This window comes from Polyodon spathula, chromosome 1 (assembly GCF_017654505.1).
Source record: "Polyodon spathula isolate WHYD16114869_AA chromosome 1, ASM1765450v1, whole genome shotgun sequence".
Taxonomy (NCBI): domain Eukaryota; kingdom Metazoa; phylum Chordata; class Actinopteri; order Acipenseriformes; family Polyodontidae; genus Polyodon; species Polyodon spathula.
Genome location: NC_054534.1, coordinates 89,639,252 through 89,666,667, shown reverse-complemented (window position 1 = coordinate 89,666,667; position 27,416 = coordinate 89,639,252). Strand labels below are relative to the sequence as shown.

At 38.6% G+C, this 27,416-nt stretch overlaps 1 protein-coding gene across 6 annotated transcripts in view; it reads right to left on the bottom strand.

The window, feature by feature from the left end:
• Positions 1-3,758: 3,758 nt before the first annotated feature.
• LOC121323871 (TBC1 domain family member 1-like) overlaps positions 3,759-27,416 on the bottom strand; it is a 90,276-nt gene continuing 66,618 nt past the window's right edge. For all 6 annotated transcript variants that reach the window (XM_041265174.1, XM_041265183.1, XM_041265192.1 and 3 more), the window contains 7 exons: positions 26,236-26,397; positions 25,105-25,263; positions 13,279-13,523; positions 11,910-12,069; positions 10,031-10,200; positions 5,518-5,694; positions 3,759-4,376 (listed from right to left, as the gene is read on the bottom strand). In XM_041265174.1, coding sequence (XP_041121108.1) covers positions 4,191-4,376; positions 5,518-5,694; positions 10,031-10,200; positions 11,910-12,069; positions 13,279-13,523; positions 25,105-25,263; positions 26,236-26,397 — 1,259 coding nt within the window. In that variant the 3' untranslated portion in view covers positions 3,759-4,190. The remainder of the gene's footprint in view (positions 4,377-5,517; positions 5,695-10,030; positions 10,201-11,909; positions 12,070-13,278; positions 13,524-25,104; positions 25,264-26,235; positions 26,398-27,416) is intronic.

Below are 27,416 nucleotides of genomic sequence, written 5' to 3'. Positions count from 1 at the left end.
ATTGAAAAGGCAGTTTGTAATAGATTAAGAATAGAAGGGCAATATACTGTAGCACTCTATTGTCATGGTAAAAAAAAAAAAAAATGTTTACAATAGAATGCCTTATAGTGTTCCATGTAGCACTGAATATAGTAGTAATACTGTATATTGGCATTTTATTTTAAAATAATAAACTATATTGCATAAGCTTGCTTAGCACCTAATTAATTTATTATAATGCAATGTTCTGTGCAGCTTAATTTGTTCAAGACCCATATTATACAATATCTAACAGTTTACAGATACTGTGTCATGGAACAAAAATGCTTTCTGGCTTTCTGCCAGAGAATTATAACAAAGGTTAATTATCAACCAGGTTTTTTCTAACTGTTTATGCAAAGCTGACTTTCTGTTTTAATTGGTGGCTGCTGGATCTTCAAATGTACTTGCTGTTTTACTTAAAAAAACATAATGCACTTGCCTGGTCTTAGGTGTTCTGCAAACAATGGCTTATCTCAATATTAACATTGTGTATGCAGTACTTTTATCATGTGTGGTCTTACTTATCATAATATACCTGCTCCACTCCTTTGTAAATGGCATATTTGTTTGACTTATTCTTTCTACCCTCTTGAACTCACAGCCACAGCAGTGTGCCCCTGTTCTAGTCCAATCCTGAGCTGTTAGTAAAACAGCTTCACTATATTTGCCCTCCAGTTGTACGGCCTGAGTATCAGCGTTCTAAGAACACCGGAATGCCCAAGGAACGTTCTGTGCAGCCTAAAACCTTTTTTTTCTTCCTATGGGCTAATACCTTTTTCTTTCTTCCTAATTTAGTAATTGGCAATTTGATTTCAGCCTATTTTTTCCTCCCAATTTGAAATATCTAATTGTATTTTTAGGCTCTGCTTACCACTACCACCCCTGTGCTGACTTAGGAGTGGCGTAGATGAACACATGCTGTCCTCCGAAGTGTGTGCCATCAGTCGACCACTTCTTTTCACTGCAGGCCTGCCATTCAGCCAACCTAGGGCTATAGCTTTGGAGGACAACGGAGCTCTGGGCAGCTTACAGGCAAATTAAGTACACAAAGTTATTTAGAGATCTTAAAATGATCTTAGTTTCATAAAGTCGTTGAATCGATGCATATGCTTTTTTCGAGAACTCATGCGTTCACCCTCTCTCAGTCTTACAAATACTCACCGGTTGGACCCAAATATTTCAAATTTTGATACATCGGTCTATAAGACCAACTTCCTCTCCTAAAATGTTCAATTTCTGTGTTTTTTTTGGCCCAGGTAAGTCTCTTCCTCTTATTCTGCACTCTTAACAATGGTTTCTTTACAGCAATCCTTCGTTAGGCCAGCTTCATGCACTCTCCTCTGAACAGTTGATGTTGAAACATCTGTACTTCTAGTAGCATTTAGCTGAGCTTGTATTTCAGGGGCAGTTTCTGATGTCACCCTTGGCCTGCCTGACCTTGTTCAGTCCTCATGAGTGGCAGTTTCTTCAAATCATTTGGTCTTGGCCACAGCAGTTACAGACACTTGCAAAGTTCTTGCAATTTGTCTTAAAGAGTGACCTTCATTTCTTAAAGTAATTACAGACTTGACAAACTTGTGGCGGTGCTATCTAGATTTATAGTAATCATGGACCCTCACCTGTTAACAATAATTGGTGACAAAAGGTTAATTAGGTAACATGCTAGTTAACTCGGAGAACGTCTAACAAAGACACTTTTATACTTAAGCCAGTGTTTTAACACTGTTATACACATTTCAGACTTCTGACTTGGGCTTCAGACTGAAATGCCCTTGCTTTGAGTGACCATTTCATTGAAATTGACAAGATTTACATTTTCATTTAAAAATTACATTTTTGAATGCAATTCACTTATGATTATCCGCTTATATAAGTACGCGTATCATATAATGAAATTTTAAGTGTTTATAGACACGTTTATACATTTAAAATCATGAAAAACCTGGTTTCAAGCAGGTGTACTCAAACTTTTGACTGGTACTGTAGATATATAAAACTTGGTTTGTAAACATAACCACTGATTGGTTAAACAGCATCATATAAAAACTGCATATATGCACGGCTTGCATATTAATGAGCTTCTTCACACTGTATAAACTCAATACGCACCACGTAAATTCCACGACAAACTGAGATTGTATTTATTAGTTATAAAATGACACAAATTGCGTGACATTCCACCCATTTTCTTTAATATATTTGGAATGAAACTCCAGAGAACTGGTACAGCACCAATTTTGCCAGTGAAGACAGTAGTCCACCTGAAAAAAAAAAAAAGTTCTACAGCAACTGTTAACAGCAGAAATATAATATTAAATAAAGCACAGCAAAATTAGATAAAAGATGAAAAAACTGCAACATGAACTTTTAATGTAAATAAGTCCATAAAACCTCAAACATTCTGAGAGAATTTTATAAAAGTGCAAGAAGTTCAATTGGCGACCAGTATTCAGTCTCCTTGGAACAAATAGACTGACAGATTCTGTTGACAGTGTGTTTAAGACCAGCAGTCATGAAAACTTTCAGGAAAGCCATTAAAGACAAGACCAAAGACCCCCCTGCATAACTGGATTTAAAGCGCCTTCAACGGACAATGTGGTCGGTTTGGTATGCAAGGTCTGGTTTTATTTTCATCTTAACATGACAAGTAAAATAATGTCTGGAACTGGACATCGATCTGAAAGCATTTGTCAAGCCAGGGTTTCCCCAATCCTGTCTGCTGGTTGTCATTACAACTTTCTCAATTACTTAATCAAACTCTTAATTGAACTAATAATGTACTTAATTAGACCTAAAAAGTTGCTGATTTCAAGTTACTTACCAAATTGTATAGTTAACTTGAAATCTCCAACTGTTTAAAAGCTGAAAAAAGGTCAAATTAAGCTAATGAATGGTTCAATTAAAAGGTTCAATTAAGTAATTGAGAACTTAGTTGGAATGAAAACCAGCAGACACAGGGGTCCCCCAGGACCAGGATTGGGAAACTCTGTGCTAAGCTATTGGACTTCAATGCTGCAATACAGAAAATAATGGAGTTCAATTTTATCCTCAAACTCACCTCAAAATCCCAACATCCATCGCAGCTCCTCAACTTCCTTCCTCAGTTTCATTTGAATCTCTGCCCAGACCACCCATTTTCAAGACAAGACTTCACAATAAACGGAAATGTGCAGTTTATTTTTGACAAGTGAAACTTAAACTTAATTAACAAATACAAATTAAAGGATATGTCATTTTGGACTATATAACACTGTGGTTGTACACAAGATTCAAGGTTTATTTTTTTTTTCTAATTTAAAAAAGTGTTTTAATTATTTTTCTTCCCTCATGACAAGTAAATTTGAAATACGGTAATATCGCTTATATATATATATATATATATATATATATATATATATATATATATATATATATATATATATATATATATATATACACACACACACACACACACACACACACACACACACACACACACACACTACTAGAATACTTTTGTTTCTATTGTTAAGTTATAGTCCTATGCTAATTCATGGTGTGGTGTGAATAGGATTAGTTAAAAGCTGTTTTGACTGAGAATATGTCAACCTGTCATTCTTCTAACAGTTTGCCGTGTCCTTTTAGTGAACCGCAATCATCATCAAAAACATGTCAAAACAAAGTGCAGGAAACAGCCCTAAATAAAAAAGAAAACTATTGCAAAATCTAAAAAGAATCCAACAAAAATAAGACAATGGTCATAAAACATCAATTATTTACTGTCATTCCACTCAAACAATAAGAAATGTATACAAAAAATAGGAGCAGTTAAAAGATCAGTTACACTTTTACATAAACTATTCAGTTACCATTCTTAAAGAGAAAACTAATTTTGACAAATGTCTCCACTTTTCTACAGTTTTAGAAGGAGAAATTAAAAACACTTAAAGCATTGCCATGCTTGGTTTTGCTTACATGTTTCATTTTCAGGATATTGGTTGTCTAGATGCCCTATGGAGTGCTCTGTATGAGTTCTCAAACTATTTTCCAGAAACAAAATGTACTGCTATAGGACAACTCTTTTGCGCACAAATCTTCGTCCAAAAGAAAAAAAAAAACACAGAATCGAAATTGTAAGCCTTGTTTCCTTTTGTAAATGTGATGTCAGGGCTGGTCGGCTTCATGTTTTTTTAAACTCCAACATTTTTTCTTTCAGTGATGTCAGTGTTTTTTATCAGTCCTTGTAGTTCTTCCACTTTGTTCAGCAGAGCTGATCTCTCCAGTTCCAATGTGCGGATGGCCTGTTTTAAATTTCTCTCATTTCTGACAAAATTCTCTGCACTCAATTCTAGATTGTGAATTTTTGCATTAGCGGCCTTTAAGAAAGAGGAGGAAGAAGGAAAAATTTAGTAAAAAAAACAAAAATTAAAAAAGGCAAAACAAGTTGATGCAAAATAAAAAAAATAAATTGCATTTTCAATCACATATTTTAATGTAATTACATGGAAGTATTTCTGGTGATTTTAACAGGTTTAGCATATGGAAGTTCCAGACCTTGAATTACACCAACTCCAGTCCACAGTAGTGTTGTGCCTACCGAACTCGCTTATAACCTCATATGATTAAAACTGCCTTGAGTTACTGTATTGTGCTGCTGGAGTTATTTATATAATTGTGCCACTAAAATGTGTCTCCAGCCATTTAATCTGTTTTACATTTCAGCATTTAAAATTAAGCAAATTTGAGTGTGAGACTTTAAAATTAACTATGCTTATATATGTTGGCATACCATCTGTTTGCGGATACTGGTAAACCTGCTGCCTCAATATACTGGCAGGAGTCCTGTGGTGGTAGAAATTTTAGCAGTTACATTCCTAGGTTGTGGGCCTTGCTGCCTAATTGCATTGATGTACAGTCTTACTTGTTTGAAAAGGCTTTTGACCTGCAGTAGTGCATTCAAGTGCTTGTCCATGTAAGGTGCCCTACATAGTTGTTTTGCACTGTATTCGATCTGTACTTCATACATCTGTTGAAATGTTAACTTTTGAATTATTGTAGTTTTAAAGGGTACAGAAGGACCTTTTTATTTTATTGTGTTACATGTTCTCATGTGTTGCAACAACTGTTTATTTAAGGCGTGTGTATTGTTTTAATTTTTAAATTTTTTTTTTTTAGATTTTGACCACTTTTTTTTTTAACTTTTAAATTGCATTCCCTGCCTCAAGATGGCTTCCCGTGTACCTGAATGGACCTCTCAGAACTACATTTCCCATCATCCTCCTGCTCACACATGTAACTGAGATGGATTTACCAGTGAGCAGGAGGAGGACGGGAAATGGAAATGCCATTTTTTTTTATTTTAGTAAAAAAAAAAAAAGGATTTCACCAACTGAGCTTTAAAATTTCAAAATTTTGGTCTTCCTCTAGATTTGAACAACACACTGAACAATAGTGTGACATTTTAACCAAAGCATACAGCACTGAACAGTCCTACTAGAGATCACAAAGCTTACAAACCTGTAGCTCCTCCAGAAGATCAATGTTCTGTTGATACAGACTGCTACTGGTCTTCTCTAGTTTTTCTATCTTTTCATTGTCACTTAAAGGCAAAGAGGAGTCCATCAGTTCATCTTGAAGCACGTGGTATTCAACTTCATAGGCCTGCAACTGCCTTGAGATGTCCATCTCAAACACCTGAAGACAAAGCAACAGACTAGGTTGTTAATCAACTTTAATCACAGTCCTCTACATGAACAGCAAGTAGAGATGCATATGACCGATTCCTATATCACCATCATCATCATCACGAAGAAAACTCAGGTACCTCAATTGACTTTCTCATGTAACTTCTTGAAAACAGGAGAGCAGGAACTGCAAACATATCTTGAATCACTTTAAACAAAGTTATGAAACAGTTATGAAAGACAAATCAAGATAAAGCTGTCTGGCATCTATGCAAATTTATGGAAATATGGGATACACTGAAACGCTCAAGAATGTTAATGGTGCCCTGGGAAAGCTTGATAATCCACAGTTTAAATGTTCTTTCAGCTGTCCTTGCTTCATATTACCAGTTACTGCAGTAGGTTCTACTTTTAAGGACAAAATGGTGCCTCGATATTGACTGAAACACAAAGTGCTACAAGTCAGATACTGAATTGCGGTTTAACATAGTTGTGACAGGCTGCCCCATTTTACATGCTTTAACATGCAAAGGCTTCTGTGTACAGTTATAAGCTGCAGGAACGGATTACTGTTGTAATCCAATGACACACCCATTAAAAGTGTGAAATACAGCTGTTCCATGCATGCCCTTTCCAGTTGTACATATTCTGTATAAACCCTGTAAGCCCGTTTGATGGCATTCAGCAGTTTGATACCTCCAGATGACTTACAATATCTAGTGAGTGTCCTATTATAAAGAAGTCATTTTAACAAAGAAATAGCAATATATAAAGGAGCAGTGCCAGTTAGAGCTTTATAGGTTAGCATTGCGATTTTAAAATCAATCCTAAAAGTTAAGAGGCAACCAAAGGAGTTGATATAGTACAGGTGAAATACGATCACAAGATTTTGATCTTGTTAGGATACGAGCAGCATTCTGGACATATTGGAGCTTTCTAAGATTATTATTAGGAAGGCAATAGAACAAAGCATTGCAGTAATCCAATCTTCAGCTGACGAGTGCATGAACTAACCTTTCTGCACCTACTGATGATAGAAATAGACATTAACGGGCACTGTTGCAGAGGTCAAAAAAAGCTGCCCTAACAACACTGCGTACCTGAGATTCAAAGATTGAGGAATCCATAATAACACAGAGGTTCCTAATACCAGAACTGACTTTAATATCGGAACCATCTAATGACAGTGAGGAGAAAGTAACTCTGCACAAATGATTCACAGATCCCAGTAGCAAAATTTCAGATTTATCAAAATTTAATTGAAGGAAATTATCATGCATCTTTTTACACCAGCAATACAGTTTGACAGAAGAAAAACTGCTATGTCAAAATTTGTTTTAAAAGAAAAATAAACTTGGGTGTCATTGGCATAATAATTAAAATTTACACCAAAATGTTTGAAAACCTGACCTAAAGGCAGCATCTATATATTAAATAGTAGAGGGCCCAACACAGAGCCTTGTGGGATGCCGGAAATAATTCAGAATCAGATGCGTACCAAGAGAAACTGAGTGACATCTATTCTAAACCAATCGAGAGCAATGCCTGAAATTCCAATAGTCTCCTCTAACCTTCTAAGTAAAATATTGTGGTCAGCTGTGTCAAATGCTAAACGAAGATCAAGGAAAACTGGAATAACATCCAGAATCAGCAGCAGGCATTAGTAGATCATTTACAACTCTGAAAAGAGCTATTTCTGTACTATGCTGTTTACGGAAACCAGACTGAAAGGGCTCAAAGAGGTTATATCGAGCTGGATGTTGTTGTAATTGAGAAACAACCACATATTCTACAACTTTGGCCATTTCTAATGGGCCTGTAATTGCTCAGCTGACTAGGATCAAGGGTGGGCTTCTTGAGTAATGGTTTAAGTACTGCATGTTTTAGAAGCACAGGAACCACCCCAGTATTCAGAGAGGAGTTAATAACAGTAGGAATAACTGGCCCAATTACAGAGATACTTGAACAAATTAATGAAGAAGGATCAGGATCCAGAAAAGATGGGGTGGGCTTCAATTCTGAAATAAGAATAGTGACCCCGGACACAGAAACCACCTGGAAATCCACCATAGGAGCTTCCAAGAAGGCCTGGTCAGATCTTAATGAGGTAGCATCTGATGGGGATGCGGCAAATTCTAATATTTGTTACCTTATTTTGAAAGAAATTCAAAAACATGCTACATGCTAAAAGATGGCTCAAAGTGGGGGAGAGAATTATATTGAGGCTGAAGCAGCCTATCCACTACAGAGAAAATATATTTAGGGTTTAAATAATTATTTTCAATCTGTTTAGAACTGAGCTGAGATTTTGCTGATGAAAGTGCATCTCTGTGTGCTAGCTGGCGAGCATATCTGACAGTGAACTGACAGCCCAGTGGCTCGCCATCTATTCTCCAAACATCTGCCTACAGCCTTCATGGACCGTAACTCACCAGTAAACCAACGGGGAGGAGCACACAAAAGATACTAAACGTGTTTCGACAGGGGCAAGAGCATTTCAAATACCAGACAATACTGCATTATACTGATTAAGCACATAAACCAAAGTTAAAGAAATTGTGTCATTTAAGGGGGCGAAACAGCCTGTGTAAATTGGGATGGTTCAACAGCTTTCACATTACGACAAGTCACAGAACATTTAGATTTCACACGTTGTCCAGGAAGCTGCACTTCAAAAAAACACAGCACTGTGATCTGAAATAGCTAGATCAGTCACCTCTACTTTACAACAGTCAAACCAAAAACAAAAACAAGGTCCTGCACATGTCCACATGTGTGAGTTGATGTGTTAACGTGTTGCACAAACCCCAAACTGTCCAATAATGCCAAAAAGACTGTGGATAAACCAGTTCCAGTATCGATGTGGATATTAAAATCAACCAGCATCAGAACCCTATCTGAGACAGTGCGCAAGAATGAAAGTTGCTCTGGCAACTCAGTTAAAAATAAAGCGCTGTACTTGGGTAGTATATAAACCAAAACAATAGACAGGTAGATCAGCTACTAATTTAACAGCCAGGAATTCATAAGTAGCAGCAGCAGGAACAGGGATTGATGTAAATGTAAATGTCAAGCGATCACTGCACACCAGTGATTCACCTCACTTTGACAAACAAGCTTGATCCACAACAGAAAAAAGAGAGAAGTGTTGACTGACTTAATCCCAGAAAGTCGTTTTGCTTGTGCCACGTTTCTGTTAAAATAAAAAGTCAATGCTCTGATCAATAATTAACTCATCGAGTAAAACAGCGTTATTATTTACTGAGCTAACATTTAATAGAGTATTTTCTTATATTGAAAAGTGGCGATGTACTGACAGCAGGAACAAAGTATTTGTTTAAGAAAGTTTGGCCAGATTTACGCGACTTGCCTGGGGCTACAGGCAGTCTCCGTTGGGTCCAGGTTATCCCAATGTTCGTATACGATCGGCGATTAGAACCCCTACATGAGCCGCTGTGTACATACCGGGGTCTGCGTACAATCCCAGTAACGGCATCCAGACATAGCAAATTTACTAGGTTGTGAACAGAATATAGCTGACTGCACAAATAGCAAAGAATCAGCAGAGTACTTTAAAGACTTTCTCAGTATGAGTAAACGAATAAAAACAACAGCTGTCTGAAAATAAAAATCAGTCCTTTGTTATCCTTTGTTAACAGCCAACAACGCAAATCCCAAATCAGTCAATCCAAACCAGCCCAGTGGAAAGCCAAACAATCAGAAAAGATCAAAAACCCAGGAGGTAAGAATATCTATTAACTGATAAAGAAAACACTGCAAGACATGATTCCTTAAGTTAAAAACTTAATAACAAAACAAAAAATAACAGGACAGAACAGCGATGATAAAGGGGCTTAGGTTGGGCAGGATCTCCTCACTCACTGCATACCAGTGATCCCTGTAGACTGGCTGGGGGGACAACTGTCTATTCAGGGATGCCAATAGTATTTACAGTAGTAAACAGGTGGTCTGAGTGGGGTGACAAATGTTCCAGCCCCAAGCACTACAAACCAGCATGGTTGGTTGAATGCTTTTTTGAGTCACTGCAAAGAATTTGCACCTGTTTCTTCTAAACAACATTCCATGCTGTTGTTTTTATTAGCCAACGAGGAAAACGCTGAAAGTATGTTTTAGTATGAGGAAATGGTTTGGATGTCACTTTGAGAGCATCCCCTAAACCACAACAGTCAATGCTCTAAAAAGGTGTGCCCATTTAACGATGAGGACATGGATTCCGGACAGCTCCCACAGACCGTATCTATCAGTGTGAAACAGGAACATTCAAACTGATCAGTAACTTTTCTGATCTCCTTTAAAAAGGCACAGTACCCCAGACAAAGACATACCTGGATAATGGTTTTCTCCATCTGTACTAAGCCAAGGTTTGGCAGAGTGGTTTTGATAAAATCGACGATAGTTTCCAAGTTATCATGCTGCAGTATCAGAGGCTTGTGGCGTCCCAGAAGACTCAGAGACACTTTAAAGGTGACTTCAGCACCTTGAAGAAAGATCATATCTGCAAAACATTCAGGAATTCCAATGAACTGTCAAACTTCAATGCACGAGTTAAAACAACATGGTCCCATAATGCCTTGCTGTTTCACAATTAGTAGGAATAAAAATTAAAGAACAATAAAACAAAAAAAAAAAAGTATACAGTTGGGATTTGAAACCCTGTCTGAAGATTTTTAATCTAGTCATAATTTGTATGAAAATAATTTCTAGTTGAGAACAATTACTTAGTTGAGAAAGTAATCAAAAACAAACACGTAGCAAACTGCAACTCTAGATAGCTCAAAGGTAATAAAAACACATAAATCTAGTGCACTACCAGCATCTCATATTATATAGTGCATATTTCTTTCAACTCACAGCAAACACGGATTTAAGAACAGACCTTTGAATTACTTCCTACTGTAGTTCAAACCAGATACTACAGGGTAACTCCAAAAGGCAAGGACTTGAGTTACTGATTTAAATTCCTTGCCTTCCCTTGGACCTGACTTTCACAAAGTCAGTCATCGAGGCCCGCTAAATAGGAGTAGTATATATATATATATATATATATATATATATATATATATATATATATATATATATATATATATATATACATACAGTTTGATCCTGGATAACCACATAGAGGCGACAAACTTCTAAAAGAACAACTAATGCAAAAAGCTCCCAATAGTTAAGCCACTGAAATGGTTCATACCACTGTACTACTATCGCTTCTATGTGTTGCTTTGCACCCTACAGGTACAGTACATAAGGAATGACAGTATATATATAATGTAAGATAATCAATTCATCCATTTCCTTTGTAGATTTGAAAGTAACCCCAGTGAAGCCATCAAGTAACAGAACTCCATGTGGTCATTCTGACAGCTCAGACTTCGGAAAATGAATGTTTGGTTTGTGATTGCTGCTGTCATTTCTCTTATTTGATTTATTTTTTCAGAATACATATTCTTACTTGTTCAGATAGGATGCAGTCAACAAGGCTCTATTGTATTGTATAATTAAAACCTCCTCAAAGTAGACTCCCAGAGTGCGGTTTGGTTGCCAGTGTGTTTTGTGGCTATGACTGCTGGACTTGAGCATTTCAAACAACTTAGCCTACAATGTCTCCAAAAAAGAAGTACCTTGTTTAGGGCTACATTTACATGTGAAAGCAAATTCACAAAAAATGTACCATTTGTAAGGTTCACATCTTACATGGGATGAGTAAGTTTTAAATGTTCTTTGTTTAATGAAGACAGCTTACTAAATCATTCTGCGCAAGCTGTAGTTTGTTATTAAAACAATTGTTACTAGCACTTGGTTTCAAATAATTGGCAAGTAACCTGAGAGCAAACTGTAAGATACTTTTTGGTTGCAATGGACACCTACATAAATTTAGTAAACATTACGTGGAAAGAGCCGATCGCAATTAATATTCACTGAACAAAAACCCTAAGTCGTCATTTTATTTTGGAGACTAGCATGTCATTTACCAATTGAACATACGTAACCATTTACAGTGGGCCAGCTAAAGTGATGTTGGAGGTTTAAAGGGTTAGACGCAGAAAGCGTTTGGAAAAAGTAACATAACAAAATCTGACAAATTAGTGACTCAATGCATTTATCTGCATAGATAGTACTGTGTAAACATTATTTGTATGACTGCAGACTTAGTGGTATTATGTTTCTATGTTTTATGATTCAGAAAAAAAAGCTGTTTACCAAAGACTCTGGCAACAAAACCCAGAGGAAACTGAGATGCAAACATTGTTAGAAACCATGGTGCAGCATAAAGGCTGGGGCTGATCTCATACTCCTCCAGGTGGTTATACAGGTCTCGGTGGTAGTCATGCAGCAAGCGAGACAGCTGGTACATCTGAATCTGTAAAAATAGATAAAAATAAATTACAAAATTGAATATTTTTTTTGTATGTTGACACTTGTTTCAACTATGAGACAGAACAGTTGCGTTATCTGTCTGTGAACTGGATAACCTGAATCATTAAGATCAACCGTGGAAATGTACTGTATGATTTCAATAGGAATTTAAACAGAAAGCAGTAGAATGTTGGCATGCTGATACAGGCTGCTTTTACAAATAGCGGTCTGCATGTATGGGATGCCACCTCCGCAGTCAAGTCAACTCTTTTGTCTCAATAAACAGTATGTGCCGTGTGACTAAACAGAAACGGAAATAATTATGTTGCAACAAAGCTGGAAACTATATTGATCGTTTGAAAAAAGGGATACCTCTGTCGTGTGTATATGTTATCAAAAAGCACGAAAAAAAGTTTTTTGGCTTGTTCAGCAACCACACGGCAAAGCAAAATTAATAGAAGAAAAACAACAACAACAACAACAACAAACTTGAGGACCTGAGGAACTTTTCACGTTGTGTTGCTTTGGAATAAAAGACAAGTTTGGGATTCTTGCATGTTGGATTAAGATTTGGTGCACTGTGAAACGATTCATGTCAGATTGATTTTCAATAAAAGTTCAGCTTCAATTCAGGATTTTTGTTTTTTGCACTGCATTTTATGCGTTGAATACATGAGATGAGTACATGTAATTCTACTTTTACTCACAATCTCATCTCATTAACTTACTCCAACACCAACAGTTTATCCTTCATTTTTATTGTCCTTTTGCTATAACGAACCCCTCAATACAACGAACAAAAGGCTTGGACCCCAACAGTTTCGTTATAGTGAGGGTGTACTGTAGTTTTACCTTAGAATTCTGCGTTTATAAGTTATGAATGATTACAGTACCTATGGCATCCCAAGAAGCAGCAAATACTCACAATATCTCTCACTGTACATTAAACAAGGCACTGGCTGAAACATTTGTTTACTTGTGGCTATGAATCTTGGTGAGCCTATATTTTTAAATGTTTATGTATGTTAAAAAAACAAAAAAAAAAAACAAAACAAAAAGAAAACCAAACAGAAGCAAAACAAAAAATGGAAACCAAATATTATGAATAACCCTATCAATTTTACTTTTGAGGCACCTTTATTGCTGGTGAAAGTGACTTTCATTTTGTCAAGAGACATTATAAGTTTGGGAACATCCAGTATTTCACACATACCTGTAGGATAATCATGTCAGGCCTGTACTGCTTTCTCAAGCCCATATCATACATGAGAAACTTCAGCATTTCAAAAGCATCATCCTCACTCATATGAAGCAGCAAGATTCCTGCAACAAAGCTCAAGCCTTGACAATAGCCAACTTCTGGATCCAGTAGAGAGTATGCCTTCAGCAAGTTATAGAGGGATAACTGCCCTGCTCCCAGCTGAGCAGAGAAATAAGGATGTGTTGGGAATGTGCGGCCTGTAATTAGAGAGGTATGTTAAAACGGGAACAAACTTTTAGATTGCAGGAACAAAAAATATTTATGCATGGCGCCCAAAAGTACTGACAATCTTTTCAATTGAAAATGTTCCAATTCATGTTTGTATTATGAAGTTTGTATGGGGAATAATGAAAATTACTCTCAATACTTTTAAATGTTTGTAGCTGTATTGCCCTCTAACCATTAGAAGAAAGAAAGGAGAAATTGCATCTTTAATTGCTTTAATCAGAAAACACATGACATTGGGGAAACACAGCAGCAGCTCAAAGTCAAACAGCCACGTGTGTTTTTCTGATAACAAACAAGCTGAAACTCAGAGCAGCTGATTCAAATTCAGTGCCGTTCTGAGACACAGGTGAGGGCACAGCACAGCAGAACAACGCAGTTAAACGAGGCAGTCTTCCCAGCGACAGCGAGTGGAAGCAGTACAGGCGTGAAAAAGTACAGAGCAGTTTAGAAGCAGTTAGAAAGCAGGTTGACAGCTGCAGAAGAAACTAAACTTAAAAAAAAAAACCCTCAACATGGTCTTCAAGCCAGCAATCTGTGACACCTGCTTGATGTGGGAAATCCGAGAAAACCCAGTGCCGCGCGATCCAGGATTTGCATAAACTAGTAAGTATGCTAGAAATGGAGCTGGAAAAAGTGAGACAGCAACAGGATCTTGAAGAACTGGCACACCCACAATTCATGGAAGTCTGCATCACCCCTAACAGATTGAAAGCCACCAGGGAGATAGAAGGTCAGAACAGCTTGGTTCAGGTAGGCAGAAGCAGGGAAAAAAAGAAACTTTATCAAACACAACCACCAGAAATCAAAACAACCAACAAATTTGAGTCACTTCAGAATTTTGATGAGCAGAACCAACAACAAGAGAACGAAAGGAACAACATCCAGGACCCTATTGACAGTGGTGACCAGACAACAAAAAGAAGGGAGGTCATGATTGTTGGGGACTCCATATTGAGAAACACAGCAAGTTCAATTCGTAGTTTGGACCCCCTTACTACAACAGTGTGCTGCCTTCCAGGAGCCTCGGTCAAGCACATCACTGAGAACGTGGACAGGCTCCTAGAACGAACAGGAGACGACCCGGTAGTAGTCGTCCACATCGGTACAAACAACATTGGAAGAAACAGACCAAAATCCCTGCAAAACAAATTCAGAGAGCTGGGAAGGAAATTAAAAGAGAAAATACCACAGTTTTGGTTTTCTGGTATACTACCGGCACCTTGCAAAGGACCATATGGACAGCTGGAAATAATTAATCAAAACGCATGGCTGAAGACGTGGTGCACACGGGAAGGCTTCGCCTATCTTGATCATTGGACCACATTCTACAACGAGGACTATCTGTATAGACGGGACGGACTGCACTTAAATAACAAGGGAACCAGTCTACTTGGAGAAAAGTTCCTCGAGCAGGTTCAGAAGCATTTAAACCAGAAAGGATGGGGGGAGAAATCAACAAAAAAACAGAAGGGAGACTGCATCAAAACAAGAACAACAACTCAGGTAAGACAACCATTAAATGTATTTATCTAAATGCTAGAACTAGAAGCTACTGCACTAACAAGTAACTATGATGTGATAGGTGTTACACAACCTTGGTTGTCTGAGAGTGATGGGGACGAATATAATATTTGTGGGTATACACTGTATAGGAAAGACAGACAGGACAGAAGAGGAGGAGGGGTGGCGCTATACATAAGAAACAGTCTTGAAGCCCAGGTGTTAAACCTGGACAAAGAAAATAAAGCCGAATCAATATGGGTCAGAATAACAGACAAAAATTCAAAGGGCATAATAATAGGAGCATACTATAGACCGCCAGATTCAGACGGTGAGCAAAATAATCTGTTATACAATGACATCGGAAATGCGTGTAGCAAAGGAGAAGCCATACTAATGGGGGATTTCAACTTCCCCCATACAAAATGGGCAAACCCGGTGGGTAGCACAAAGGATGAAATTGAAATGGTGGAAATGACAAATGACTGCTTCCTAACACAATTTGTCAAAGCACCGACTAGAAGGGAGGCATGCCTTGATTTAGTCTTTTCAAATAATGAAGATAGAATAACTACAACAGAGGTCAGAGAACCACTGGCAAACTCAGACCACAACATGGTCTCATTTGAAGTGTTTTTTAAAACCCCAAAAGTAATGACTAAAGCTAAGGTTTACAATTTTAGAAAAGCAAACTATGAAGGTATGAAACAGAGACTAACAGAAGTAGACTGGGGTAAAATAGAGAAAACACCCACAGAAGAAGGATGGTTGTTCTTCAAAAATGTAGTACTAGAGGCACAAAACAATTACATCCCTAAAGTAGACAAATCTAAATGTAAAACTAAATGGCCAAAATGGTTTAATAGATCAATTAAAAAAAATATTCAGCGAAAAAAGGCACTTTACAGAGCATTAAAAAAGGACCAAAAAGAAAGTACACAGAAAGAGTACACGGAACTGCAAACGCAAGTCAAAAAGGAAGTTAGAAAGGCCAAGAGAGAAATAGAAATGAACATTGCTAAGGGAACTAAAACCAATTCCAAAATGTTTTTCCAATATTACAACAGCAAGAGAACATTCAAAGAGGAGATTAAATGTTTAAGAGATACAAATGGCAAAATCGTAGATGAAGAAAAAAAAATAGCAAATATATTAAATGATTACTTTTCACAAGTTTTTACAAAGGAAGATACTGACAACATGCCCCACATGTCATCCAGTTCCTATCCAGTTTTAAATAACTTTAGCATAACTGAGGCAGAAGTGTTAAAGGGACTAGGAGCTCTTAAAATAAACAAATCCCCTGGGCCGGATGAGATCCTCCCAGTAGTACTCAAAGAAATGAAAGAAGTAATTTACAAACCGCTAACCAAGATCATGCAGCAGTCTCTTGACACAGGGGTGGTACCGACAGACTGGAAAATTGCAAACGTAATACTGATCAACAAAAAGGGAAACAAAACTGAACTAGGTAACTACAGACCAGTAAGCCTGACTTCTATTATATGCAAACATGGAAACTATAATAAGATCCAAAATGGAAAATTACCTATATGGTAACAGGGTCCTGGGAGACAGTCAACATGGTTTTAGGAAAGGGAGATCGTGTCTAACTAACTTGCTTGATTTTTTTGAGGATGCAACATCGATAATGGATAATTGCAAAGCATATGACATGGTTTATTTAGATTTCCAGAAAGCTTTTGACAAAGTCCCACACAAAAGATTAATTCTCAAACTGAACGCAGTTGGAATTCAAGGAAACACATGTACATGGATTAGGGAGTGGTTAACATGTAGAAAACAGAAAGTACTGATTAGAGGAAAAAACTCAGAATGGAGTGTGGTAACCAGCGGTGTACCACAGGGATCAGTATTAGGTCATCTGCTATTCCTAATCTACATTAATGATTTAGATTCTGGTATAGTAAGCAAACTTCTTAAATTTGCAATCGACACAAAAGTAGGAGGAGTGGCAAACACTGTTGTAGCAGCAAAGGTCATTCAAAATGATCTAGACAAGATTCAGAACTGGGCAGACACATGGCAAATGACATTTAATAGAGAAAAGTGTACGGTACTGCACGCAGGAAATTCAAATGTACATTATAAATATCACATGGGAGATACTGAAATTGGAGAAGGAATCTATGAAAAAGACCTAGGAGTTTTTGTTGACTCAGAAATGTCTTCATCTAGACAATGTGGGGAAGCTATAAAAAAGGCTAACAAGATGCTTGGATACATTGTGAAAAGTGTTGAATTTAAATCAAGGGAAGTAATGTTAAAACTGTACAATGCACTAGTAAGACCTCATCTTGAATATTGTGTGCAGTTCTGGTCACCTAGGCAGTCTTTCATTCCCCACAAGTACATTTCAAAGCAATCTCACTGTCAGGAAACATTTTGCAAAAAAGATTGCTGACCTCACAATTTTTGAAGGAGTACTGATTGTCAATAACATTTAAGGCCCAGTAAATCTCAGCCATTAGGGCACTGTTTCCAGTTAAGGTTCCAACTGAAGATACATTCACTTTCTTGCTTGCATTTGTCTGAGTTTTTCAGTTGTTGACTGAATTTTGAACAGTAAAGAAATTGACAACACTTGAGGACAGTCGATTTTTAGCTTGCATTAAACTCTGATGTTTCTTACCCAACACGTGGCTGATCAACGCTGCTTTGTTTAAGTTTGAAATATCGAATGATTACTGGCATACGGTACATTTGGCCTTCTGTCTGGAAGAAGGATCGATTGTAATCCAATTTGTCTTTAGTTTTCCAAAATTCTGAATACACACACTTTCCCATGGCGCCGTTTCTCTTAACTACCAAGTCTGAGAATGCGCAGAAAAACACAAAACAATAAAATAGGCGGCCGCGAGAACTGTGATTTCAAACACTGTTTAATATTTTCCAGTTTTTAATTTGTCATTTATAATACATGTATCTAATAATATGCTTCTTTAATTCTTTTGTCATATACATCTCTTCTAGAGATCAGTGCTGCGCAGTTAACCCTTTGAGTAGTGAGTTTTAAAATGCCCTGCTGGCCCTACAGGAGTGATTTTTTTTTTTGGTCTTCTACATGTGCTTGATTATTACAAGTACAGCGTACAAATAAGCTGAAAGGTATATGTTTGTTCAGTATGTATGTAATGAATACTGACAAAATACAGACAAAAGAGAAATTTAATCATTATAACTATTTACACACATCACGTAGACAGATCTCGATACATTTTGTACGTGGTCTTATTAGCAGTTTATTTACATTGCTATGAAAAGATGTAAACAAACAATTTTTACCATAAATAAATTACTAATAAATATGAATTTTTTGTTTGTCATAGGGAAAAGTTTTTACTTAAAAAATAACAGGTAGGCAATAAACAATAAACAACGGGATGGAACAACTACTACAACACATTCTAACAGCAAGAGAGTGAGAGAGAGAGAGAGATGAATAAATCATATCTGGGTAAACAGGTGGTGGGTGCGGAGGGAGTGAGGGTGTCAATAATGCTTCAGTGTATGATACTCCTTGATGCATGGAGCAATGCACAGAACTGTGTTGCACTCCAAGCACATAAATCATATGTCCTTCCTCTGCCTGATCCTACGAGTGGTCTGGCAACAGAAGTGACACCTGCACTGTGTGCGCTGCCTCGTGGGGTTGTCTGAGCTTGGGCGTCCTCTACTGGATGACGTCCGCGGTGTGTGGTATTTTTCTACCAGCTGCAAGATGAGGTTGTGCCTGAACTTGCTGAAAGTGACTTTTTTTATGCAGTTTTGTGGAGGAAAAAGGTGTTCAACACGGCCATGTCAAGCAAGTGTAAGAATAACTTTTTGCACCACTTGAGAGACTTCCTTGCACAAATCGACAAAACTAATTTGCATGACTAATTTGTCTACTGAGTCCATTTTCTGGTTGTACTCCAGCACACACTCTGGTTTCACCTTGTTATCCTCTGTGGCGTGATTGACTTTGTTTGTCACTTTCATCGCAGGCCAATTCACAGAAGTGAGGATATGCACATCTCCTTTGTCACGCCACTTTGCAGCCAGCAACTTGTCCGTGTGTAAAAACTAGACTTCGGCTTTTTCTAATTTTGTTTTGAACTGGGGCATTCTTTTTCTGTTGGATCACATGGTGCCACACACACCAGTGTCTTGGCTGTGCAGGCACTCAAATAGGGCTGGGCCGTTATACCAATTATCTGTGTAGATGATCTGGCCTTTGCCCAGTAAAACAACAGGTATAAAAATAAATAAATAAATAAATAAATAAATAAATAAATAATTGGGCATATCTCATAGCCCCATCCACTACAGAGATATGGACATAACAAAGCAGATAGCTGCTTCTGCATCCAGCACTCAAAGAACATCACAGACATTTGCAGAGCTTTTTGAGATGTTATAGTAATGAAATAATGACTTGGATTGCATTATCAAGGAATTGATCAGGAGAGGATTCATCAGTATGCACGTCTATAAAGAGGTATGTTAAAAATACAGCGAACAAGGCGTGGAGCTTGGCTGTAAATACAGAACTGAGTGTCCTTTTGCGATTCGATTGCCTTTTAAACCTGTTTTACCCTAAAATATATATATATATATATTAAACAGGACATGTGAAAATAAATTGGACCCGACACATCTGACAAGAGCAGAATAAAAACTGCAAAGTTAACATTCATTATCTAAAACAAACGTGTTGATTGAAAACAAAGACAGAAAATATCATCGTGCAATGACTTTTACATATAAAGTGTTACCTGTTCACATCAAACATGTTAAAAGGGAAACATTGGAAATAAAAATATTGAGAGAAACCTTACAAAACTACAATATCACCCTTGAATTTTAGCACATTTAGGACAGAAAAAAAAAAAAAAACTTAATGAACATCATTTCTATCCTTTATTTAGAAAAATAAAGGATCCAATTTATATGGAAACAAAGAAACTTCAAAATTATATTGCAAAAGTCTACCAGAAGAGTGTTAAGAAAACAACAACAAAAAACCACAGTTAACATAAAACCAAAATTACAAAATCGCAACTGTGAGTAATTAATTACTATTATAACTGTGAGGATATCATTTTATTATTAAGATTGCTCAACCTAACTCCTAAGTTTAATTAGTGATACCATTTTTAAACCACGCTCCAGTTAAGGTTCTTTTGTACACCGTGGTAAAACATTCTCTGTAATAACGGTGTTGAAATGAAAAATGTACTTTGTATATCGTGGTATATCTTGACAATGGTGTACTGGGACATCCCTTAAACAGTATGCAATTCAATAATATTATTTCAGAGGGTTTCATTCAAATTTATGAAGCAAAATTAAATACAGTTCTACAAGGTGATGATATGAATCTTTTGGCCATAGCTGCAGTGTCTGGTTTTGAGAAACTGGAAAATTAGCAATCCCATAATAATGCCAAAAATAACACTTTTCATAACCATGTTACGTTATACACCTGCTATACACTGTCAATATCCTGAGATGTTTTAAAATGCAGTCTTTGTTTTTACTAGACCCGAAGCATTGTTTAACCACATAGCAACAAAGTTTGAAGTTACACTTAAGACTTCTTACGTTGCTGATTTTATCAATTTATCAATGTTCATAATTTTTCCAGACCCTTTAGCAACACTGTATATTTTCCAAACTTTTTCAAGACCTGGAAAAGGGATTCTCAAAATTCCCACACCACACCACTGTATTGCATTGCATATGTCTTTCACATATGCACCCTGGAATAAAGCCCACGAAGTTGCATTTGGTGGAATGGGCAGTATGCTTTTCTGGAGTGGGCAAGTTGGCCAGCTCATTGGCAGTTCTGACCGTGTCTTCTATCCACTTGGACAACAACTGCTTAGACAGGGCTTGACCATGGGACATGGCCCCACAGCAGACAAAAAATAGTTTGGACTGCCTTCAACTTTTCATCCTGTCAACATAGTACACCAGGGCCTGAACTGGGCAGAGCGTATGGAGCTATTGCTGTCTGTCAGGCTGGAAAAGAGGTAGATGGAATGCCAAGAAAGTCTTTGGCAAAAAGGCAAGATTGGTGCAGAGCACGACCTTTGTCCCTCTGTAAAAATTAAGCAGGCTTTCGCTGTAGAGAATGCCTGCATCTCACTCACCGACTATGTGTAGGTGATAGTAAGCAAGAAAGCCACTTCAAATTACACAAATTTCAGCTCAGCTCCAGTGAGGAACAATGACCTTCATAGGCGCCCAAAGTCACCAAGCCCCTTTCAAAAATCGCCCCGCCAGGAACTGAACTGCTGAGGAGACAGAGTCAATCTACGTGGCAAACTGAAATACCTGCCAGATAGATCTTTAAATGTGGAGGAGGATGTCCCCTCGTCAAATAGGTCCTGCAAAAATTGCAGTATTACTATCATGGGAGAAGTTGTGGGGTTCCATATTGGGAACACGTGTACGCTGCTCTGGCATTTTGTAGGTGTCAAGAATCCTGTCGGACAGACCCAGATGGCTCAAATGCAGTCATTCAGGCACCAGGCAGGGTCCTGCCTGATTTTCTCCAGGCACAGTGGGAGCAGGTCGAGTGGTGGGAAGGCATATAACAGATACCTTGGCCACTGATATGCCAAGGCATCTATTCCCAGCGGGTCCCCGCTTCCTATTATGGAGAACCAGAGGGGACTGTGGGTTGATTCCTGCGAGGCAAAGACGTCTACCTCTGCTCTCCCAAACCTCTCCCAGGTGAGGCTCACAACCTCAGGGTGAAGCCTCCACTTGAGCTGCTGGGCATTACCCTTGAGGTCCACCTCCCAATTTGTCACCCCAGATAGATGCACTGCCCATAGTGAGAGAAACAAAAGCTCTCGGGCCACACGATGGAGACTGGAGGGCACCCTGGTGGTTGATGTACACCACCACTGTTGTGTTGTCTGTATGGAGAAGGACATGTCTGCCATGAACCTCCTGCAAAAAATTCTGCAAGGCCAGGTAAACTGCCTGCAGCTCTAAAACATTACTGTGGAGACCCTGCGGCGTTCCACACACCTTGCAGACCCTGGCCTTTGCACACAGCGCCCCAGCCCCAGTTGGACGTGTCCATGGTGACGTCCTCCGATCTGGAGATGCTGCCCAGCACTACGCCTAGGCATAGATAGGCCGACTGTTTCCATCAAGAGAGTGCCTTTAGACAATGGTGGGACACTGACAATAGACAGTCACGGTTCAGCGTGGGCTGAAAAACCCTGCTGTTGAACCAGGCCTGTACAAGGCGCATATGCAGAAGACCCAATGGAAGAGTCAGGGAAGCTGCTGCCATCGGGCCAAGAAGTATCTAAAACGTTACTACCGTGAGCGCTCTGTTGAGCTGAAAGAGCTCCAAACAGGCAGCTATTGTCTGCAGTGCTGTCCGACAGTGTGGCCAGCACGGACCCAGAGTCCAAACCCAATCCTAGCTAGGAGGCTGTCTGGGAAAGCCTGAGCTGACTCTTAATGTGATTCGCTGTAAGGCGCAACCACTGAAGGGGCCTGTGCTGGAGACTGGGCACAAATTAGCCAGTTGTCCAGATAACTGAGTACTGATGCCTTTCAGTCTCAAATGGGGCCAAGATAACTTTGAGAAGGCATGTAGAGCTAGGGGGAGGCCAAATAGCAAGACACAGAACTCAAACACAAACCACAGGTACTTCCTGTGTGCTGGTTTTATGGGGATGTGGAAATTGGCGTCTTGAGGTCCGTCATGGTGAACCAGTCGCCTCACCTGATTGACTGCAACAGGTGCAACATTTTCAACCGCCTTCGGCTCAGATACAGGTTGACCTGTGTGAGGTCAAGGATCGTTCTGATGCCACCATCCCGCTTGGGCCCTAGGAAGTAACTGGAGTCCAACTGGAGGGGGTCTGTCATGGCAATAGCCCATTTTGCTGCAGAGCTGCTACCTCCTGAGACACCACAGCGGCGTCCTGTGGGTCAGCGATTGATGTCACCATCACGCCCCGAAAAAGAGGGGGACCGAGCTTGATAATAGCTCGTCTGAATGGCAGTAAGCACACAGATATCTGTAGCGCATGGACGCCAATAGTCCAAATGGCTCCCTGAGAAGACAATGTGGCCAATCTGTGCTTGCAGCCCCATGGGGCCCCCAAGGGGGCAGGTGGCACTGAACGTTCCCACAGTAATTCAGCAAGAACAGTTCCTTGCTGGGAAACAGCAGCCCAGATCTTTCCATCTGCCTGGAGTCTGCCGATTGCCTGGAACGGGGACTCCTTTCGCTGGGGAGGGGAAGGAGACACAGAGCTTAAGGCGGACATGGAAGACTGTTCCATATTTGGGCTACTTTCCTGGGTGCATCGTCCACCCTCCCTTGGCGCTATGGGATGAGGATGCAGACACCTCTCTAAGAGAGGGTGATGGGGAAGAGCACTGAGCACGAGTAAGGGATGCAGAACGCTACATCGAGCTGTAGTATAACCTCTTCTCAAGAGTGCACTTGAGGAAAGGGTCACAAAATTTGTAGAAGCTACGATTAACCAGTACCTCCTTGGTAAGCTCTGGTCCCAGGCAGGAAGAAAACCTGCCCTGCTTGTCCTCCATAGGGATAATGGCCTTGCATGTCTCACAAGAATAGAAGCAAGCGTTGTAATGTGCAGTATAGGGTTGTACAACACAAAAGAAAAAAAAAAATTCAACAATTACATAAATAATATAAAACGCTTTGTGTTGTGCTAAAAAGCAAAAACGAGAAATAAAATAAACCTCAGCCAGAGCAACGCAGACTTGGGGGAGAGCACAAAGTCAGCTGACATACAGTATGTTGCTGGATCCCTGAGAAGGAGTGACTCATGCAGGACACAAGGCCACAGGGGACGTAAGTAGCGACAGGCTGTAGTGCACACAATACGCGTAATTATAAAATTATTACAGCGATTAGTTTAAATATCACTTATGATTTGTGTAAAACACAAAACAATGCTAAATATGGAAGACAGAAGCAACAAAGTTATAATCTGAACAAGGCTCCCCTATCAGGTCAGTCTTGAAAGGAAAAATGGCGCCGAGATCTGTGAGTGTAGTTCTGTGATAGACTGTGAACTGTGCATTATATGCAGAGTCACTTACAATAGGACATTGATTTAATATCTCATACGCAAGATGGAGCACAAGGAGGTTAAGTGACTTGCTCAGGTTTACACAGTGAGTCAGTCAGTGGCACAGGTGGGATGTGAACCGTTGAACTTCAGGTTAAGCCCTGGACTTTAACCACTGGACCACAATGACCTTTTTTCCATATAATTCAGAGAAGGCAACATTAACTGATATGCTTGTGAATCATGCATCTTAATTGACAGAGAAGAAATTAACAGATTACAAAAAAAAATATTTTAGCAAAGTTTTCAAATGCAATGTCCCCTACTCCAAGTCGATTCTTACTCTTGTAATCAGCAGAGCTAATCTTTATCAGTAACCGCAGTAAAATTCACTGGTTGTTGTTTATGGAATGTATGTAAAGCGTAGCACAAGGACAGATTCTTTTGTTTGATGATCTGGGATGAAATCAATGTTTTATACCTTATACATATTTCAGATATTTAGTTTGTTCTAGGATTTTAAACATGTTATGTGTGCTCTCAGACTTCTATTGTTTCTGTGAAGATCACAATACACCATGTTTTTTCCTTCCTTCCTTCCTTCCTTAATTACTTCCTTCCTTCCTTCCTTCCTTTTTTCAACTGCAATAAAAGCTGCATTTCTGAAGTGGAATGGTTTTAGAAATTAGCAATAGGGGTGTGCCACTGAAATGTCTGTCCCTGTTTTATATTTTCTTGAAAATAAAATGTGTTTTCTAAATATGAGACTTCAAAAACAATAATAACACACGCACACAAAAAAAAACCCTACTAATTAATTACAAGGATGACGGTGTCGATATTCTGAACCTTACATCTTAAGCTAAATTATCTTGAGTATAAATCTCATTAAAACAGTCATATAAATAAATAAATAATAAAGTCAAATAAATTCTATCAATAAATCGTGTCTACATTTCCTTACCCAGATCAATCAGTATGGAATGCTGCTGAGAGGTGAGCTGTTTTAATAGTTCTTTATATGGCGTGTCTTTTGCCTGGTGTTTGCTTGGTAATGGGTGACGGAGCTGGTACTGCTCAGCTAGAAACTTCCAGATTTCCCCACGGTGATGTCGAGGTACACCTGTCAACAAAACAGGCAGGATAACTTTGAAACTCAGTGGTTATATTTACGCCACCTTATAATCTTATGATTTGAAAATGATATCGGCTGCTTTTTAAAACATAGTACACAGACCTCATTATGTATTTGTTTCATCACAAAACAGTATAACAAAAGCCTTAAATGTGTGCTACTCCAGAACCCCTGCATATGGTACCTTTTTTAAATTAAATTGTGCATTGCATTAAAACACCACTTTGGATCGATACATGTATTGTGTCATTCTTTCAAGATAGATACAACAAATTCAGTATACTGTATAGTATATGTAGATAAACATAAAATGCTTGGTATATATTTATAAAAACCACAGCATTAACAGGGGAGGGTCTGACCATTTTTGTTTTTCATTCGAGCATTCATTATTGGCACCCATATGGAAACAACAAGTTTGTGCAGGGTGCGACACACCCAAGGGGCCACATTTCTTTATGTAATTATAACAGATCCAGATATCATTGACGTTTGCCCAAATTTCCACAAAGGGAAACTGAATTTCTGATATCTCTCTTCCTATAGCTGATGCATGTTTCCACTTGGCTGCTGTCTGAGTTTGAATCACTCAGCACTTCAATTCTAACTTTATTTCCTGTCAAGGTACAGGTTTATACCTGGGAATTATAGTGACAACAAAATAAACACATGCAAAATAAATTCAAGATAATGTCGCAAGCGAACAGTAGATATGAAGTATGGCCTATTCTCTTTGGACATCAGTTACACAGTTCTAAAACTGGGTGAAGATTTGTTCTAGATTTAACACTTGCTCCACTAAAAGGTGCAGTGAAGTGAAAGGCAGGGCATAAGACAAGCTCATTTTGCATTTCAAAGCAATGTTTTGCTCCCTAAGATTGTTTTTATTTTCACACAACCACAGTAAAGGATAGCCACAAAAGGAAGTTTTCAACCCATTTACCTAAATGTAAACATTACCTTGGCCCACAGCAACATGTATATTCTCCAAGTCAAATTTGATCTTTTCTCTTCCTGGCATGTTTAGCATCTTCTCCCAAACAAGAGTTACTTCTTTCAGACAAGGCGTGATTTCTTCATAATCTAGTTTAATCCGTTTATTCTGAAGGTCGCTCTCAGAAGCTGTGCAACAAACAGAAGAAGCTTGTTTATTTGCATGTGGTACAGCCTCACAGAGAAATAACAATGTACACAAAGGCAATATAAATATAACTTTTATACACAGAATAACACCATACACCCATACAAATTACTATCACCAATTCAATCTTGGAAAAACTTCATAAAGTTATATAATCACCATCATCATCATCGTTATCCGAACTCAATTTAAAGATTACAAATTATGTCATGGAAAATATCCTAAAAATAACGAGTAGTGCGTTGCACATCCGATTGCAGTGGATTCAGAGTAAGGGTGGATATGTAAAAAGTCGGATAAATGAAATCCCATTATACACAGCTGTAACAATCACTACATTCAAAGAACTACTGTTTTGAGATTCAGCTTTTATTAGGGAGCTCTCCTAAATCCCTCGTTAAGAAAGACACAAGGTATTAATGCTTGTGACATGGTAGCCGTCTGCTGTGTGGGTGCGTGCATTCACTGCTGAGTGGCAGGCAGGAGATCGAGACAGAGGTTGAAGTTGAGACGCCCTGCTGGGGAACAGGATTTATTTACATATCAACACACTGAACAGCTCACGTGACACTACAAACAATGGTAGCGCACACAGCCTATACAACACAGTGACTGAACACTTTGGGGGGTGGGGGTGGATCTACAAACTCTGTTCAATGATAAACGAATTCCAGGTGCTCGCTCGCCTCTCTTCGATATCCAAGACTTCCTTATTCATTCGTTGGTCTCCAACCCGGGTTCTGGTTCTCCATCACTCACTCACTGACTCACTTACATGCACACACACCCACACACACCTGCACGCACATAAACACAGTGTGCTAAAGAGCTTGATCATGGTGGATAAACGGTTAGGATGGACAGGTGATGGGCAGAAACACGACTGATTACTGTAATTAAAAAAGGATGACCCTGGACAGAATGTAAAAGAAAAATAGAAACTTCAATATGCATATAATTCTACTCCTATAAATTTATATAGATGTCAAATAATCTGGTT